The sequence below is a fragment of the Miniopterus natalensis genome, chromosome 12 (assembly GCF_054644295.1).
Source record: "Miniopterus natalensis isolate mMinNat1 chromosome 12, mMinNat1.hap1, whole genome shotgun sequence".
Taxonomy (NCBI): Eukaryota; Metazoa; Chordata; class Mammalia; order Chiroptera; family Miniopteridae; genus Miniopterus; species Miniopterus natalensis.
In genome coordinates, this window is record NC_142092.1 from 43407577 (window position 1) to 43422983 (window position 15407).

Genomic DNA, 15407 nt, shown 5'->3' on the forward strand with positions numbered 1-15407 from the left:
GAAGAAAACAAGTCTTCCTCTTCTCTTCCTACCAGGTGACACACTGCACCATCTTCTGCCCCTGGGCATAGTCACCCTCTGGAATCAAACCCATCTTTTCAAAACAGGACACCCATTCTTTTTCCTTTACCTGGATTCCAGGACTAGAGAAGGATTCCAGGAACTGGGGGACAGTGAGGAGGAAGGCGTGACAATTTTGGCTCCTCTTTGTCAACAATGTTCAATGGGAGGAAAGGATCAAGTGATCAACTTCTTCTATGAGGGATTCAATCCTTGGTGTAATTACTCATATTCATAAGGGGCGGGGACATGGGGAGTTCTGCCTGTCTAAGGACAGAAGCCCCACCAAACAGGGTGGAAGTTCATCAGAGAACCTCTTAAGCAAAGGCAGACAAAAGCGAAAGACCTCTGCCAGGCTGGGCCCGCTCTCTCTTACCATGGCCAGTTTCTCTCCGAAGTACGCTGCGACACACTTTCCTCCCTCTGCAGCAGCCGCGTCACGAAGGTCAGCCTTGTTTCCCACCATCATGATAGGAATACTCTCACTGGCTGCATCCTACCACAAAGAAAAGAAAAAGAGTGTGCATACCTTAGACACTGGACAAGTTATGATGATGACAACAGCCACCACGTCTGAGTGCCCCTGAGTGCCACATGATGTATCCATACTGTCTTTCAACCTCAAAATCTCTGAAAAGAGCCAAACATTTTCCCATTGCTAGTGAGAACACTGACATTCAAAGATTTTAAATAGGAACTTGTAAGGGCCTGGGCCAGAGTCTGAATTGAGTGCATGCCCTTTCCCACTCTACAAACCAATATAAACTCCAGGAGCATGACTCAGAATTGCATCTGACTGTGGTACCCACATTTCCTACAACTTCCCACTCTGAACAACAGTGACTACAAGTCAACAGCATTATCCCAGATACAACATACACACAAGTAATTCCTCAGCTATAATGGAACCTGAACGGAGTTTGGAAGTTCCACACTCGCTGCTATCTGGTTTACAATCAAAACAAAGTAAGAAGGTCCTACAGGTCAACATTTTTCCTATAAGGAGTCAGTTACCATTCTATTTCAAGTAACAGCGTCTCAGGATAATGCTTCCAAACAGCACATGCAAACTTTCCCACTGTCCCACACTCTCAGTGGAGCTGGGTTGAAATGTAAGATGCAAGAGGCAGAGCTGCGTTTGAGACGCCTCCTGGCTACTCATTTGCTTGTGAAATCAGGCAAGTCTTTGTATGTTTTTGCCTTAATATCCTTATGTGTACAATGAAGGGGTCAGTAAAAGGCACATCCCAGCTCATTAGCCTATGGTGAGAATAAGAGAATATAACCTGCCTAGGGCAGAAAAATGGGTTTCTGGTTCCTAGACAGAGAAGCAGCAGCCCTGGCTAAGGCATTACTCTCTGCAACGCCTAAGGACACCCAGGTGCTCATTCGGTTTGGTGCCGCACCCAATACAGGATCAAGAAATAAGCTTAAGAAATAATGAAGTTATATTTGACTTCCTTTCTCTCCACACCACTTTCCTCTAACTGGAGGCACCAGACTGTGACAAGAGCAGAGGGGAAAGGGAATCAAAGGCCCTCTCCAAACCCACCCCACCCACCCGTTAAAGTGTTAATTGTGTTCTTTAACCATCTGCTAATGATCCAAGAGATGTCATTTGGAAGCCATTAACCAAATATTCTCTTAAACCAATAATCCCAGCATCTAAATGAATTCCCAAAGTCAAACCTGTAAATAGCTCCTTCAAGTCTTGACTAAAATAGGATCTTCTTGTGGAGCCAGGACCACACTAATGAAAACCACCTCACCACAAGGCCCTTCACCCTGCCTGCTTTTTGTTACTATAACATTTATCACTTCCCATCATTCTATTTATTTTATTAATTTTGGTTTGTTTCTTGTTATGTCCCTGTCACTAAAGTACAAGCTCCATAAGGACAGAGCTCTTTATTAACAGATACATCCCAAGCACTAGAACAGTACCTGCACAGAGGAGGTATCCCAAAAATATTTTTGAATGTGTAAAAGTCAGGATGAGATCTCATGTCTCAAGTGTCTCTATTCAACTTTTACCCCAATACTCAATCAATAAATTATTCATGACAGAAAAGTAAATGGGCATAATTTTAGTTTTTACCCACGATTTTATTACAAGATTTTGTAACCTAGTGCTTTTTGATCCAAGTGAAATAATTATTAATGCAGAGAGTCCACTCACTACTGACATTCTACTTCTTCTCAATCCTCTGGACTATCCTGATGATCACACAATTCGTTTCTACCCACATTTATATAGTGACCACATAAACTGTCCCTGTAGAATTTCCTCGAATTGGAAAGGGTGGGCCATGGCAAAGGTTCATAGCATCCATTATTTTTCTAAGATGAAAGTTAAATGCCAAGTGGTCTCCAATTTTTTCTCTATAACAAATTCAATAATTCATCTTGAATACAGTTTTCTTCTCTTCAGACCACGTGAAAGGTGCTCCCAACAGCTGGAAAGTAAGGACACTTACCCTGTGTGGGCTCCTGGTCACTAAGAGCCATTTCAGTGCTGTGGCTGGCCTTGCCTTTTAGGCTTCCTTTTCTTGAGAACAATCCAAAGATTTAAAATGGAAACTAGGTCCAACAGTTTTAACAATAAAAAGTTTTGCTGTAATTTTAACCATCCATGTGTATGAGTTAGTTGGGATTATCCATTACTCTCTGGGCTCACTGCTCTGTCCCAGGGAGGGCCATTTGCTCCCTGGAGTAGATGCCTCTCCTTCATGCACTGACTGTACCTTGGAATTCCTTTCTTGACCTCCAAAGCTTCTTCACACTCTGACGCTTTATCAAGGGAGCAACCACACTGAATCAGGAGGTCCAATTCTAGCCCCGTTCCAACCCTCAGCTCTAAACTATCAGCCAGTGTCATATACTTTCTACGGTTCAGGTTCCTCATAATAAGTGAAAATAATACTACGTTTCTTCCTTTCTTAGATATGTTACAGAGATGAATATAATGTGGAAAATTTTATGAAATAATATTATATAAATGTCAATGCACTTTCTCTGTATTTGTAATTGTAAGTCATGATATTTCAGTAGGACAAAATGCACATTTATTTATCGCTAAGTGTTATTGCCAATTACAAAGTCACTTTTCACATCACTTCTTAGTTAAAAAGAGAACATTAATTCTGTTTTTTTACGGGTATGAAATAGACCCAAATGAATAATCCAGAAATAAACTTGAGAACAGACAGTAATAAGGTCTCTGTTTAGCTACCCCTGCACTTAATGTCTGTTAAAAATTACAGATAACAGACCTACTTGAAAAACTGAATTAGCCATTAGTTTCAGGTTTTTCCCCCAAGAGAGTACGCTGAACCATAGCTCGAACTATAGTTTTGTTGATTAATAACTGCTGGCAGCACTATGTGGTCAAATCATTTCCTACTTTCAAAAATTATTTACCATGAAACCAAAGGATATGAAAGCTCCTCAGATGAAAGGCACCACCTCATTTGATCAAAAGAAAGCACAGGTAGTTACCACACACGTTTAAAATACCAACTGGTTTTTCAGTGGTACCTCGGGCTGTGTAACAACCTAAATCACTACCAGAGTAAGGCTGAGAACACAGTTGCTACAGAATGTGGGCCTCACACATGCTCACACCAGTTGGTGTTTCCCCTGTACGTCTAGTGCACGTGGAAGCCCCCGTACACATCCAAACATGCCGCACCCCCAGTCACAGCAGCCTCAAGTGTGAGAGCCGCAGCTTCTCAGGGGCCCTGCATTTCCACTTGCTTCCAATGAGGCCCTGATTTTATCAGTAAGAACACCCGGAAGTTTTATTCCCAGAAGCTCCCTTTAGTTGTGTCCTTGGCCTTGTGGGAACCTGCCCAGCTACTGAGAGAGAGACCAATCCTACCCAGGGCCCCTGGGAACTCTGCCTCCAACATCTGCTTATCTGCAACAGCTTGGATCAGTCTGTTCCCATCACACTACCTCTGACGAAGAAGAGCCAGCATTTTCCAAGACGGCCTACCGCTCCCCTGTGCAATTTCCGGCTTCTCTGTTTTGATTTCTTACCTCAATCATATCCACCCATTCTCGTACATTAAGAAAGCTCTTCTCACACGTAACATCATACAGCAGCAGGACACCGTCTGCTCTCCTGAAGTAAGACTTGGCAATACTTCTGAATCTGGAAAAGAGAGAAGCACTAAGTCACGGTTCTCACCAGTCCATTGGCGCTGCTTCATTCTCTGTCTCTTCTGGGCTCACTTTTTTTTCTCATTTTCTCAAATAAGACTCAACTGAGAAAAATCTGACGGCAACGTATCACTGTGAGACAGCCATCTCCAAGGCCTACACTGACCCAGTGAAAGGCAACAGGATGAGAATCTGGGCTACTGATTTTAAAAAGCCAGTCATTTCTCCACCAAATAATCTCAAGAATGTCTACAAACCCCAAAACACAACCAGGACAAGGCTGACAGTGCAATTTTTGAAAGTTCCAGCTTTGGCAAAAACCTACCAAAACCCGCGAGTGGGACTCAGAGAAGGGTGGAAGGAGATGCACATTAGAGAACAATGATCTTCAGGGCGTGGGCAGGATGAAAGAGAAACATGGACACCGCCACGCACCAGACCTTTACATACATGGGGGTGAGGGACTCACTGGGGGAAGAGCATTCTGCAACATATATGTTGCAATGTAAACCAAGTGCAGTATTTTATATTGTCTTAAATAGGGCCATGTCAGCCACAAGTATTTTTTAAATGTTGCAATGCTCAATCTGCTACAGAATATGAGCTCCCCTGGGGCAGGTATCTGTGTCCTACTGAAAAGACACACGGATGAACCTCACCATTTAGCAGCCTAGATGGTGCCTGGTGCAGAGGGAGGCGGCTGCCCCATACTCACTCGTTGAACTGGATAGATTCTGCTCCCAAGGAGTTAGACAATACTAAAACCTACCTTTACTGCTTCTGGTCATTGGCAATAAATGCAAGATAAGGTACTGTCACCAGATGCAAGTCTGCTACTTAGTTTGTGCCTCTGCCCTTGAACCAAGGGGAGCTGACAGGTTCCCTTCTCCACCGTCTATTGTGCCCCAATGAGTAATTCCTCCCACTGTCACTGCATTCAGAGGTGTCTCCCCTAAATTCTCTGGTTAGGAAAGGGTACTCTCTTTTTCCCCACTGAACATGAGCTCAGTGGAAGTTGAAGGTCCTTTTTCTCACACAACTTGACAGGTAACTGAAGGAGGCAAGGAAGTGGAAAAAGTGAGCATTCTTGAAATTCTAGTGTACCATGTAACTACATGGTATTTTATAATTACATAGTTATAAACATAAAAAACGCAGAGTGTGCTCCGGAGCTTGTCCCTACAAGCCTGCGCAGGGCCTGAGGCATTATGGAAAGCACTTGCCTCTCCTGACCGGCTGTGTCCCAGAGCTGCAGAACCGTGCACTCTCCGTCTACAATGAGAGTCTTCATCTGAAAATCAACTCCTAGAAAGAAACAGAAGAGAACATGGAGAACATGATGTAAATAATTCCACTGGTTTTTACTTTAGAGGAGACAGAAGCCAATAAGCCAAAGAGCCAGCAAGGTAGAGAGGAATGAACCTGGCCTTCACAGAGAGTGACCTGCACATGCTAATTGCAAGTCATACACACGAGTGCACGCAGATGTACCACCTGCAGGCTGGCTGACTTGGGAGAGGACTTACTCTGTGGGCAAAGGGAAATCTATGTGCTGTTTGCTCATGTAATTAGGTGAACTCAGTTATGTGTGTGCACGCGCACATACATAAATACGTGTATGTGTCTACGTGTATATGTGCATGTGTTTATGTGTGCATATATATATATATATATATATACGTACATGATATGTATATATGCCCAGCTCTCTAGCAACTAAACCAGATACAGCAGTCTTTTTATGAATCAAATTAAAGTGAACTTTGGGCTTTGTTATCTTCAACAGTCTAACAAAGAACCATAAATTTACAATGATGCCCATTGTGAAGAGGGTAATCAATCTTTCCTAACATTTCTGGTTATCAAAATAAGAACACTTTTAGATAAAGAAGAAAAATAAATGATAATTTGCATATCTTCAACTCCTTTTACTATTATGCAAATTTGGGAAACTGGGACACTACTTCTTTCCTTGTTCTGAGAAACAGTCCTCATGCCACTGTAAAGGAGGGAGGGAGCATACATCTAGCTATGAGTTTGACCATAGTGACAAACTAGCCATCAATAATGTCACTTTATCAACATCAAATGACATCTTATCAGAAAAGCTTTCTCTAGCCACCCTGAATAAAAGTGCACCTCTCTCTAAACCTCTTATTTTTTTTTTTTTTTCATCTATTTCCCTCCTTTGGGATGTAAGTTCCTAAGGAAATGTTTGCTGAATAAATGATCTGTCATCTCAGGCTCTAAACTTGGTGTGGTTCATCTGACTGGCTAAGTAGATACCTCTGTCCTGTCAGTCTTCCTTCCCTAAAGTTGGGCCTTCGCCAAAACAGAAGATGACCATTCTATAGACAAGTACACAGACACACACATACCTATATATATGTATGGGGGAGAGAGAGAGATTGATTTGCGTATCTGTGTATATACCCCTAAAGAAAAGAAAATCAAGCTGAAGAAGGTCATTTCCCCATTAGTATATGAAAAAGGAAACATACCCAGGGTGGCACTCGTATTTCCTCGAAATTCATTCTTGCAAAGCCTCATGAGGAAACTAGACTTCCCCACAGCAGCGTCCCCTGCAAGCACGATCTTGTAAGCCTTCTGTGAGCTGGGAGATCTGTTATTGTCCGCCAGGTCTGTCTAGGGGGAAAGGCCACAGAGGGTGACAAAGGGAGTGCCAGTTTTCCTCCTATTAAGTTATATGGCACACAAAAATATCTGTGGTCTGGAATAAAAGTGTCTCAGAAACTACCTACCTGGGGTGAAAGTGCCAAGATGGGCTTTCTTGGAAAACTAACAACGCTGCCTTCACTAATGGACCCCTGGGGCTTCCAGTCTAAGACAGAAGCCACACCTTCTGAACCATATGTCTCTTCATCCCTTATGTCAGGAACCTGTTTTTAAAAAAGTCAGCTGTTAAAATACAAAGTCTCTCATTACACATATACATCATAGATTAACAAGAAGAAAAGAATACAGCTGAGTCGTCAATGCTGTTATGAAAAAGAGTGGCCCCAAAAGGCAATGGATTCGAATTTCTCCTTAATTTGGTGGGGGGGGGGGAAACACTCTGCCTATGTTTCATATTTATAACCTTTAAAATGGATTCCCATGAGAGATCAAGGTGAAACAGGGCAACAGGTATCTATCGAAGACAAGGCCTAGAAGGGCAGCGGTTCCTAGGGCTTACGTCTGTGTCTGAAGCATCGCCCGCAAAGCTCTCCTGCATGCCGTGGGACCTCGGAAATGCCCTCTGCTGTTTGTATTCCACCTCCGAGTCATACTCATTGGAATCCCTCAAGGTGGACAGGCCACTGTCGAAGCAGCTCTCGGGCAGGCTGTCAAGCTCATAATTCACCCTCTGCATGGGATCACAGAGGGCCAGCGAGTCACAGTCCTCATCCACGTAGGAAGAGCGGGATGACCTGGGACAGAGGAGAAGGCTGCTTGACCTGAGGGCTCGAAACACTCAAGGCCACATGGGCAATAGTGGGACATACTGGACTCAAGAAGACAGACACTCTCATGTTTGCCAAGAGCCACAGTGTAGTCCATGATTAAGCATCAGGGAAAATGAAGCATTCAAAGCCATATCAGTTTGTTCCATGCAACAATCAATTAATATAAAGACATTCAAACATTTAATAAATAAAGCTGTTTTTTAAAAAATCACCTTTATTTCCTGATAGAAAAGTTCCCAGGGTGTAAATCAATCTAAAGTTGCATTAAGAAAAATGCATGTAGAACACGTGAATTTTTTTGCTCTTGTGTGGTCAAACCACACTCAACAGTATGTCCATTTCTGGATAACATCTCTACTTAAAAGGGATGCCGGTAACCTGGATGGGAAAGGCAACTGGGATGACGTGAGACTTCAAAACTCTCAGATATGAGAAATGGTTTACTGTACTCAGCTTAATGGTTTCTCTCTTGAAACAATCAAAGGACTGACACATGAAGAAGAAAGGTACATTCTCTCGGGTTGCCCAAGACAAAATCAGGGCCCACTGGTAAACTTTTCTGGGAGTCATATTTCCAATAACATGGTAGAAAATAACAGGCAATCAGAACTGTGTGGTCCTGGAACAGTTTGACAGATGACATCAGTTTTCTGCTGTTAAGTGTGGACAGACCCCTAGAGGAGAGGTTCCATAGACACAGGCTTCTATGGATCTTTCCTTCTGTGAAACTCAAATAGGAGAGTCTGAAGAAACTGTGTACTTCCCTATTTACTTTTGCTTCTCTATTTATTTTCACACGAATCTAAGTTTATATTAAAATAAAAACAATGGCTACAATTTATTTAGTCTCCACTGCACACCACGTACTATCCTAGCTACTTGGCATACATGACCTCATCAGAAAGGGGGCATGGGCAGGGTACATGGGCCTCCAGATATGAGAAATAACGAGAGACAGATATGCTTAGAAAAGATAGGATGATCTTAATACAAATAAGTAAAAGCCATATAAATCTGAGATATCAAAATATTTTGGTGCCTTTAGCAAATGTTTAAAATTAACTAAAAAGGTGATTTAACCAACATATTTTGTCTAAATATGTTGCTCAGTTATGAGGTCTTTTTCCTAGGACAGGAGCTTCATACCAAATCTCAATCTATCTAGCTAGCTGGCTAGGTGTGTGTGTGTGTACACACTGTATTACTACTTCTGGAATAATTTTCAATTATCTATCTTTCCCCCTATGTGCTTAAAACTGACCTTAAATATCAGTTCAGAAAAATGGCAACACACCCACACACACATTCTTAAAAGTAATCTCTATTTCCCAATAACAGAGCAGCCAGCTGCCTATAAGTCATTAAACAATTAAAAATTTTTATTTCACAAATCAGTGGACAATAAAAACATCTGATACATGGGTAGAATTTTCTTAAAAGTGATCACCAATAGCCTTGGTAACAGACCTTCCTGAAAGGGGACCTGCCCATTTTGCTATCACCAGGATATTAAGTACATTATTCTTTAGACCAAAGGTTCCCGGATGAAAAGGGAATGAACATGAATCAGAAGGCTGCATCGAGATGGAGCATCCCAGCTCCGATGGAAACCTGTAGTTTGTGTACTCACTTCTACTTCCAAACCTCTGATGTACTCCCAAAGTAACCTTTTAAGTAGCAACACTGGACGTATGTGTGTGTTCACACATGTGTACACACATACAATCTTTCAGTGTTTAAGGCTAGATCTCAAGTTACAGAAGGGCCAATATTTCACTTCAGTTAATTAAAAGTAGAGCTAACTGTTCACTTCTGGTAGCCTCTGTGACTCCTTTAATACAGGAGCTTATAAACCTCTACTAGCCATATTGCTGTTTGTTTTGAAAGTGTCCTTTCCCTTGTACACAACTTATGTAATATTATGCTGAGCTATTACACATTTACCAAGAGTCTCAATATCCTATACCACAACATCATATACCATAGTTTGACTGGTTTTCCTGAAACTCCTCTTACTGAGTCTACTACTAAGAAACAAGACATGATTAGGGGTGAAGTAAAGGTGAGCTTACATAAAACCAAGTCACGATAACATCTTAAGGAAATCAGTTTTCTCTATGCAAAATTTTTTCTTTAATCTTTACATATTTCATGTTTGAAATTTAAAGTAAGGGTAGAAATAGAAATTAGGGCCCAAAATATATTCTATTATTTTAATTTACCTATAAGGAAATTTACTTTCCTTTCAACTTGGATCCAGAATTCAAACAATACTTAAGTAACATACCTGTCATAGCCCGGAGGTTGAGGAGAATGACCATTAAATCTGGGACTGCTCCTAGAAATTGTATTCCCTGGCGATACATTATTTACACGCTGGAATATATAAGTAATGTTGCGTTACTCCATGTAAGCATTTTATTTATATATATGTTTTTTTAAACTGTAGCACACTAGTTAACTTCTAATGCAATTAAGAGTCTGGTGTCCTACATGAGCAAAGGTGAGCACAGAAATCAAGGGGGGAAATGCAACTACCGCATGTGGTACTTCCTCCTCGTTGTATCCTAAGTCTGAATGTTACCACGTAAGCTATAAAGGGGCACCCGGTTCCCTAGATCCTCCAGGACCGTGCAATACCAACTTCTTTTGATCTGTTTCCTCTCCAACCATAATTTGGCTTAGTAGTGACTCTTCCATACCAAAAGCTACAATACTGGGACCCCAAACTTGAAGCTGACCCCCAAAAGAGGGAAAAGAGGCTTTCTGGCACACAGAGTCTGGGAAAGGTCCTCAAAATTCCAAGTGGGGCTTAGCTTGTTTCTGCAGGAGGGTTTAAAACCCAAGGCGTCCACTCTGCTAATCTCACTACCGTGAAGAATGCTCGATGTGTGTGAACACGCTTCTCAGCCAGAAGCGCCCTCCCCTTCCTCTCAGCTGGACAATATTTCACTTGTACCTGACGGGATATTACTGCTATCTGTGCACATCAGAACCACCCACTACCCTATAATCCCTGCCAGGGCCCAGGTCACACCTCACACATCTCTCTCTGGCTTCCTAGACTGTCTAACAAAGAGTTGGTTAACCTCTAGGCATTTATTTCCTCGAAGGGGTAGCACAGTTTTTTAATTTGGGAAAATGTTGCCCCCCCTTTTTTTCGTATGGAATAGCTTCTCATGATTGTAAGTTCTCCCCCAATAAATACAAGATTTTCATCAAAATACGCCACCACGAGGGAGAACAACATGGGTTAGAAGTTCTGCTGCGTACCAAGGACCTGCTGAACTTGCTGTACGTGCTTTCCAGGGCGCTCCTCAGGCCGTCGTTGCTGTCGTGCAGCTTCCGGTTAGCTGTTCTGCAGAGGAAACAAATAAAACAGATACATCGACACGGGAAATATCAGTGGGGACAAGTGGAACCACTTATTCTTCAGGCTGTGATGTCCAGAACGTGGAATGGCACCTCTTGCAAATTCCTACCTCTTCCCTTCACACCCCACATACTGAGATCACAATTCCCAGCTAGAAGTACAACTTAAATGCCTGCACCACCTCTCCACAGATCTCAGGGCACGTTAGGAAGGTATCAGCTGCTCTGCGGAACTGCTCTTCCCTCAGGTAGCTCCACTGATTGAACAGGTTTCACGCAGGTCTCTGCTCCCTAAATGCCTGGCCCCGGCCAGCACCCGGAGCCGCTCTCCATGCCCCTGCACGCAGCCTGGCTGTGGACGTGGTGTGTTACACACGCTTTTCCTAGGCTACTCCTGCATCCTGTTCCTGGCCTGCTGCCGCCGGGCACATGTTAAAGGCTCCGATGTTGACTCTGCGTTCAAATCCCAACTCAGGAGCGTCCTTTCCACATGACTGATGGGAGTTATTTAACCTGTCCGAGCCTCAGCAACTTCTCCTATGAAATGAGGATAATCACAGAGCCTCTCCTTGGCTTCCCTACTGAAGGCCTATTCATCCACCCTTTGGACCTCAGCTCACTCAATGCTTCCTCGAGGAACACTTCCTGGGCTTCCTGGGCAGGCCGAAGTTCTCTATGGTATACACACCCCTTTCCTTTGTCCCACCTCTCTCATTCAGCATTTTATATTTCTATAATTATTGATCAGTTTCCATCTTCTTCCCTAGATTAGCCCCATTAGGACAGAGACATTGTCCTTCCTACTTGCCATTCCATCCTCAGCTCCAGGCACACCTGATCCCTAAAACGTGGTGAGTGAAAACCTGCTGAATAAATGAATGACTAGGATTATGGTAATACATCAACTCTGCAATTGCCACAGTGAGACTTCATAACTATTCAAAGATGGTGAAAAAAATTTGTCAAGCCTGATCTTACTTCACTTGGGGAAGTGAAACCAGCAGAAAAGACTGCTTGGGTAGAAAACAGAGAAAGGAATGGAGAGGGGGAGGGGCCTCAGAGGCTGGAATTACTGCAACTCAGCTGTGACGCTGACTGAACAGGTGTAATATTTCCAGTAGGGTTTTGTAAAAAAACTAAGAAAAATATACACCTAACCAAGCACAACAGATTGTGAAAGAATGCTCTGTATGCCCAGTGCTGTGACCACCGTGAGATGCCTGACAACCTCGCAGGTGAGCAGCAGAGAAAGGCTTTAAGGTCAGGGCCGTTACTCTTTACAGAGGTGTACTAAAGACGTGCTAGACACATCACCTGACTAGCAAGGACTTACAGAGAATGATACTCTAGTGCATGGATTTGAATAGTTTACTCAGAATTAGAAGCATCGGACAGCTGAGTGGCTGTGCTAAATGCAGCACAGCCGGAAGACACACAAGTGGACGAGGGAATCCAGTCTTCAGAAAACAGAACCTGTGCTATATGTGGCACGTTTTATTAACAACAAAATAAGTAAAATGTAAATATAATGAGCATTTTATATGAAAACTTACTGGAGTATTTCAATTTGCCTCTCAAGATTATTTCGATCTTCCGTGTACTCTCGGATTATTTCCAGATCCCTGTAAAATTATATTTTATGTTTGAATGAGAACTAGGTGTTCAGTCCTGCCTTACCCAAACCTGCCCTCTCAGATTCTTTTTCACATTTGCAAAGACGTGTGTCCTTGACCACAGTGTCTATCTCATCTGTGCTCCCACTTGGTGCTTCTCTGCCCTCAGCAGCCTCCTCTCCTCCTGGGACTCCACAAACGCACCCACACCCTCAGCATCCTTGTGCAAGGTGCTGCTCCACCTCATCGCCCTCTCAGTACCAACCAGCCCCAGCCCTTCCGTCCCCACCCCGTGACGTGGCTGTTCCTCCCTGGGAATGAACCACTGGCCTTTCTGCTGAGTCCCCTCTCTCCAATTCGCTTTCTCGCTTCTAACCCTTCTCCAATCATTCCAAGCCTCATACAATCCCAGCCCCAGCTATTTTCTCCTTTCTCATGATTCCGTCTCTCTCCTTGCCCTGCCCTTACTCCTGCTCTCCCTCCCCTCCTCCCCCTGAACCACAGAGGAATCCATGGCCTGGGCTTTCTCTCCTCTACGAGCTCTCACACACTGATACCTCTGTTGCTCTATTATGCAGCCCTGGCCTCATCCCCAGAAAGTCTGCTCTGAACACCAGTCACTTATCTCCAGCCCGTATTCCACTGCAGCCCCATTTCTAAGCAGAAAAACCCCCTTGCTAACTTCCAAAACTCTCAGGATATCAAATTTTGTCCACGATTACCTGTCTACTTACTCTCTTAATAAGGCTAAAATGTTCCCAATTACCTATAAAAATTTAAGTTCCTTCATCAAAAATTCTGAGCCCTTACATTCTAGTCTTAAACTAGCTTTTAAACATTTTAAGTTTTTTAAACTTTTACCTTTCCATGCAAAATGTCTTTTTTCTGTCCAGTGGTATGACCACTCTTCCCCAAACTAGTTTTATCTGTCCCAATGTTCTGGACCCTGCACTGGTTATTGCCTCACCTGGAACACGTCTGGACTTTTCCTTCCCATCTGTGAAATGGGGATAAGGAAAGTCCCTATCTCATTGGATACTCTGTGGACTGGATGAGTTAATACTAGTAAAGTACTAGGGACTGTGCCTGGCAGATGGCACCTGCGCTACTTGCTGATGTTGCCTCTGTCCCCCTTGACCAATGCAAACATATTCCCCCTCCCAAGGTCACCTCAAGTGTGTCCTCTTTAGTAAAGTTCTTCACCACTTCTGAACTAAAAGAACATGTTGTCTACCATCCATGGCAATGGACCCAACCCATAACACTGCTGGTGGTATTGTTTCTGACACTGTTCAGCTCTTAGGTCAACTCTGTCATCTTTTAGCTATTTATCTTCCTCAACTAAATTTCAAGTTCTCAAAGAGCAGAGAGTACTTAAAACTCCTCACTTAACTCAAGGACCTGTAGATATTAAGTACTTAATAAATGTTTCCCTGCTTTCCATTACAGGACCTTGATTCTGATTAAAGTTTACAAATAAACAAACAAAAAACAAGGTATTTTCCCAAGTGTACATATATGTGTGTATCTATATATGCATATAGATGCATTTCATATGCATATATGTATACAGATGCATTTATATGCAAATGTGTGTCGCATATATATTTTTTCTATTTGCACATAAATGCATTTTACATATCCCTGTATATGCACATACATATATATATATGTATATATACAAAACTGCAAAACTAAACCATAGCAAAATAAAATTACTTGCCTAAAATGACTACTTCTCCCTTTTCTTAGGTTGAAGGGCCCACATTCCTACCTTCAAAGCCCTTTAATTAGCACTGACTCTTGACATGTTAGGTACATTCTTCTGCTCAGAGTTAATTCAAACATTTATTAAGCCCTGCACTGTTCTTACCCCCGTGAATAATTAAACTAATTAATCTGTTTGTATAAAAAATTAAAACACGAAAATCACTAGAAAAGCTGTCACTGAAAAAATCTTTAGAAAGCAAAGAATGTATCAGTAGAGTTAATGAATAAGCCTTTATTATTACAAAGCTGAGCCTCATCCCCATGATGGTTGCCTAAATAAACATTCCACTCAAACTAGAAAAATCAAATGTGAAGTTTCATACCTTTCAGAATTCAGACTCTGGTCAGCATAATCACTTTTCAAAGCATCTAATTCACTCTGAAGAAAGGCTATGCTTGTCTGTGCTTCCAAAAGATCTTTCTTCACTTTCTGATTTTCCTAGAGAAAAGGAAGACTGCAGGTCATCAGACTCAGTTTCTTCCATCTGGGAGGAATGAAGTAACGTGTAGTAGAACCTTCCCCATCACTCTCTCCCATCCACAATTCTTTGAATCTTAGTATTCAAAGAACAAATTATCAATTCAAGGTAATTTGAAATTATTATAAAGTATTAAAGTGTCAAAAATCTAAATCCTCAAAGTTGTTGTCTTTTTTATTTTACTTTGGTGCCAAACTCCAACACTCAAAAGTTTGTCATGATGTACTTTGACATGTTATTGGCAAATTAACTGAGATCGAACATTTAAACATCTGTTTTACTTAATGAGAGCTATGAAACTGCTGATAAAAATTCTGTGAAATTAATAGTACCTATTACCAGGTAGACTGGTTCCTTTTTACAATAAATCCTATCACCTAACATTTTTAAGTTTTGCACTTAAAAACAGACCAGTATGGTTAGAAATTTTCTAAAAAAATTTTTTTTTGGAAATTCTAAAAGAATTAGAATTTTCTAAGAAT

At 42.1% G+C, this 15407-nt stretch overlaps 1 protein-coding gene across 1 annotated transcript in view; it reads right to left on the reverse strand.

Moving 5' to 3' along the window:
- The window catches only part of RASEF (RAS and EF-hand domain containing), a 53831-nt gene that overhangs the window by 9356 nt on the left and 29068 nt on the right, over window positions 1-15407 (reverse strand). The window contains exons 6-15 of the mRNA XM_016222792.2: window positions 14770-14885; window positions 12617-12685; window positions 10965-11049; window positions 9979-10067; window positions 7421-7655; window positions 6987-7124; window positions 6726-6870; window positions 5448-5529; window positions 4102-4216; window positions 437-556 (exon numbers count right to left, since the gene is read on the reverse strand). Coding sequence (XP_016078278.2) covers window positions 437-556; window positions 4102-4216; window positions 5448-5529; window positions 6726-6870; window positions 6987-7124; window positions 7421-7655; window positions 9979-10067; window positions 10965-11049; window positions 12617-12685; window positions 14770-14885 — 1194 coding nt within the window. The remainder of the gene's footprint in view (window positions 1-436; window positions 557-4101; window positions 4217-5447; window positions 5530-6725; window positions 6871-6986; window positions 7125-7420; window positions 7656-9978; window positions 10068-10964; window positions 11050-12616; window positions 12686-14769; window positions 14886-15407) is intronic.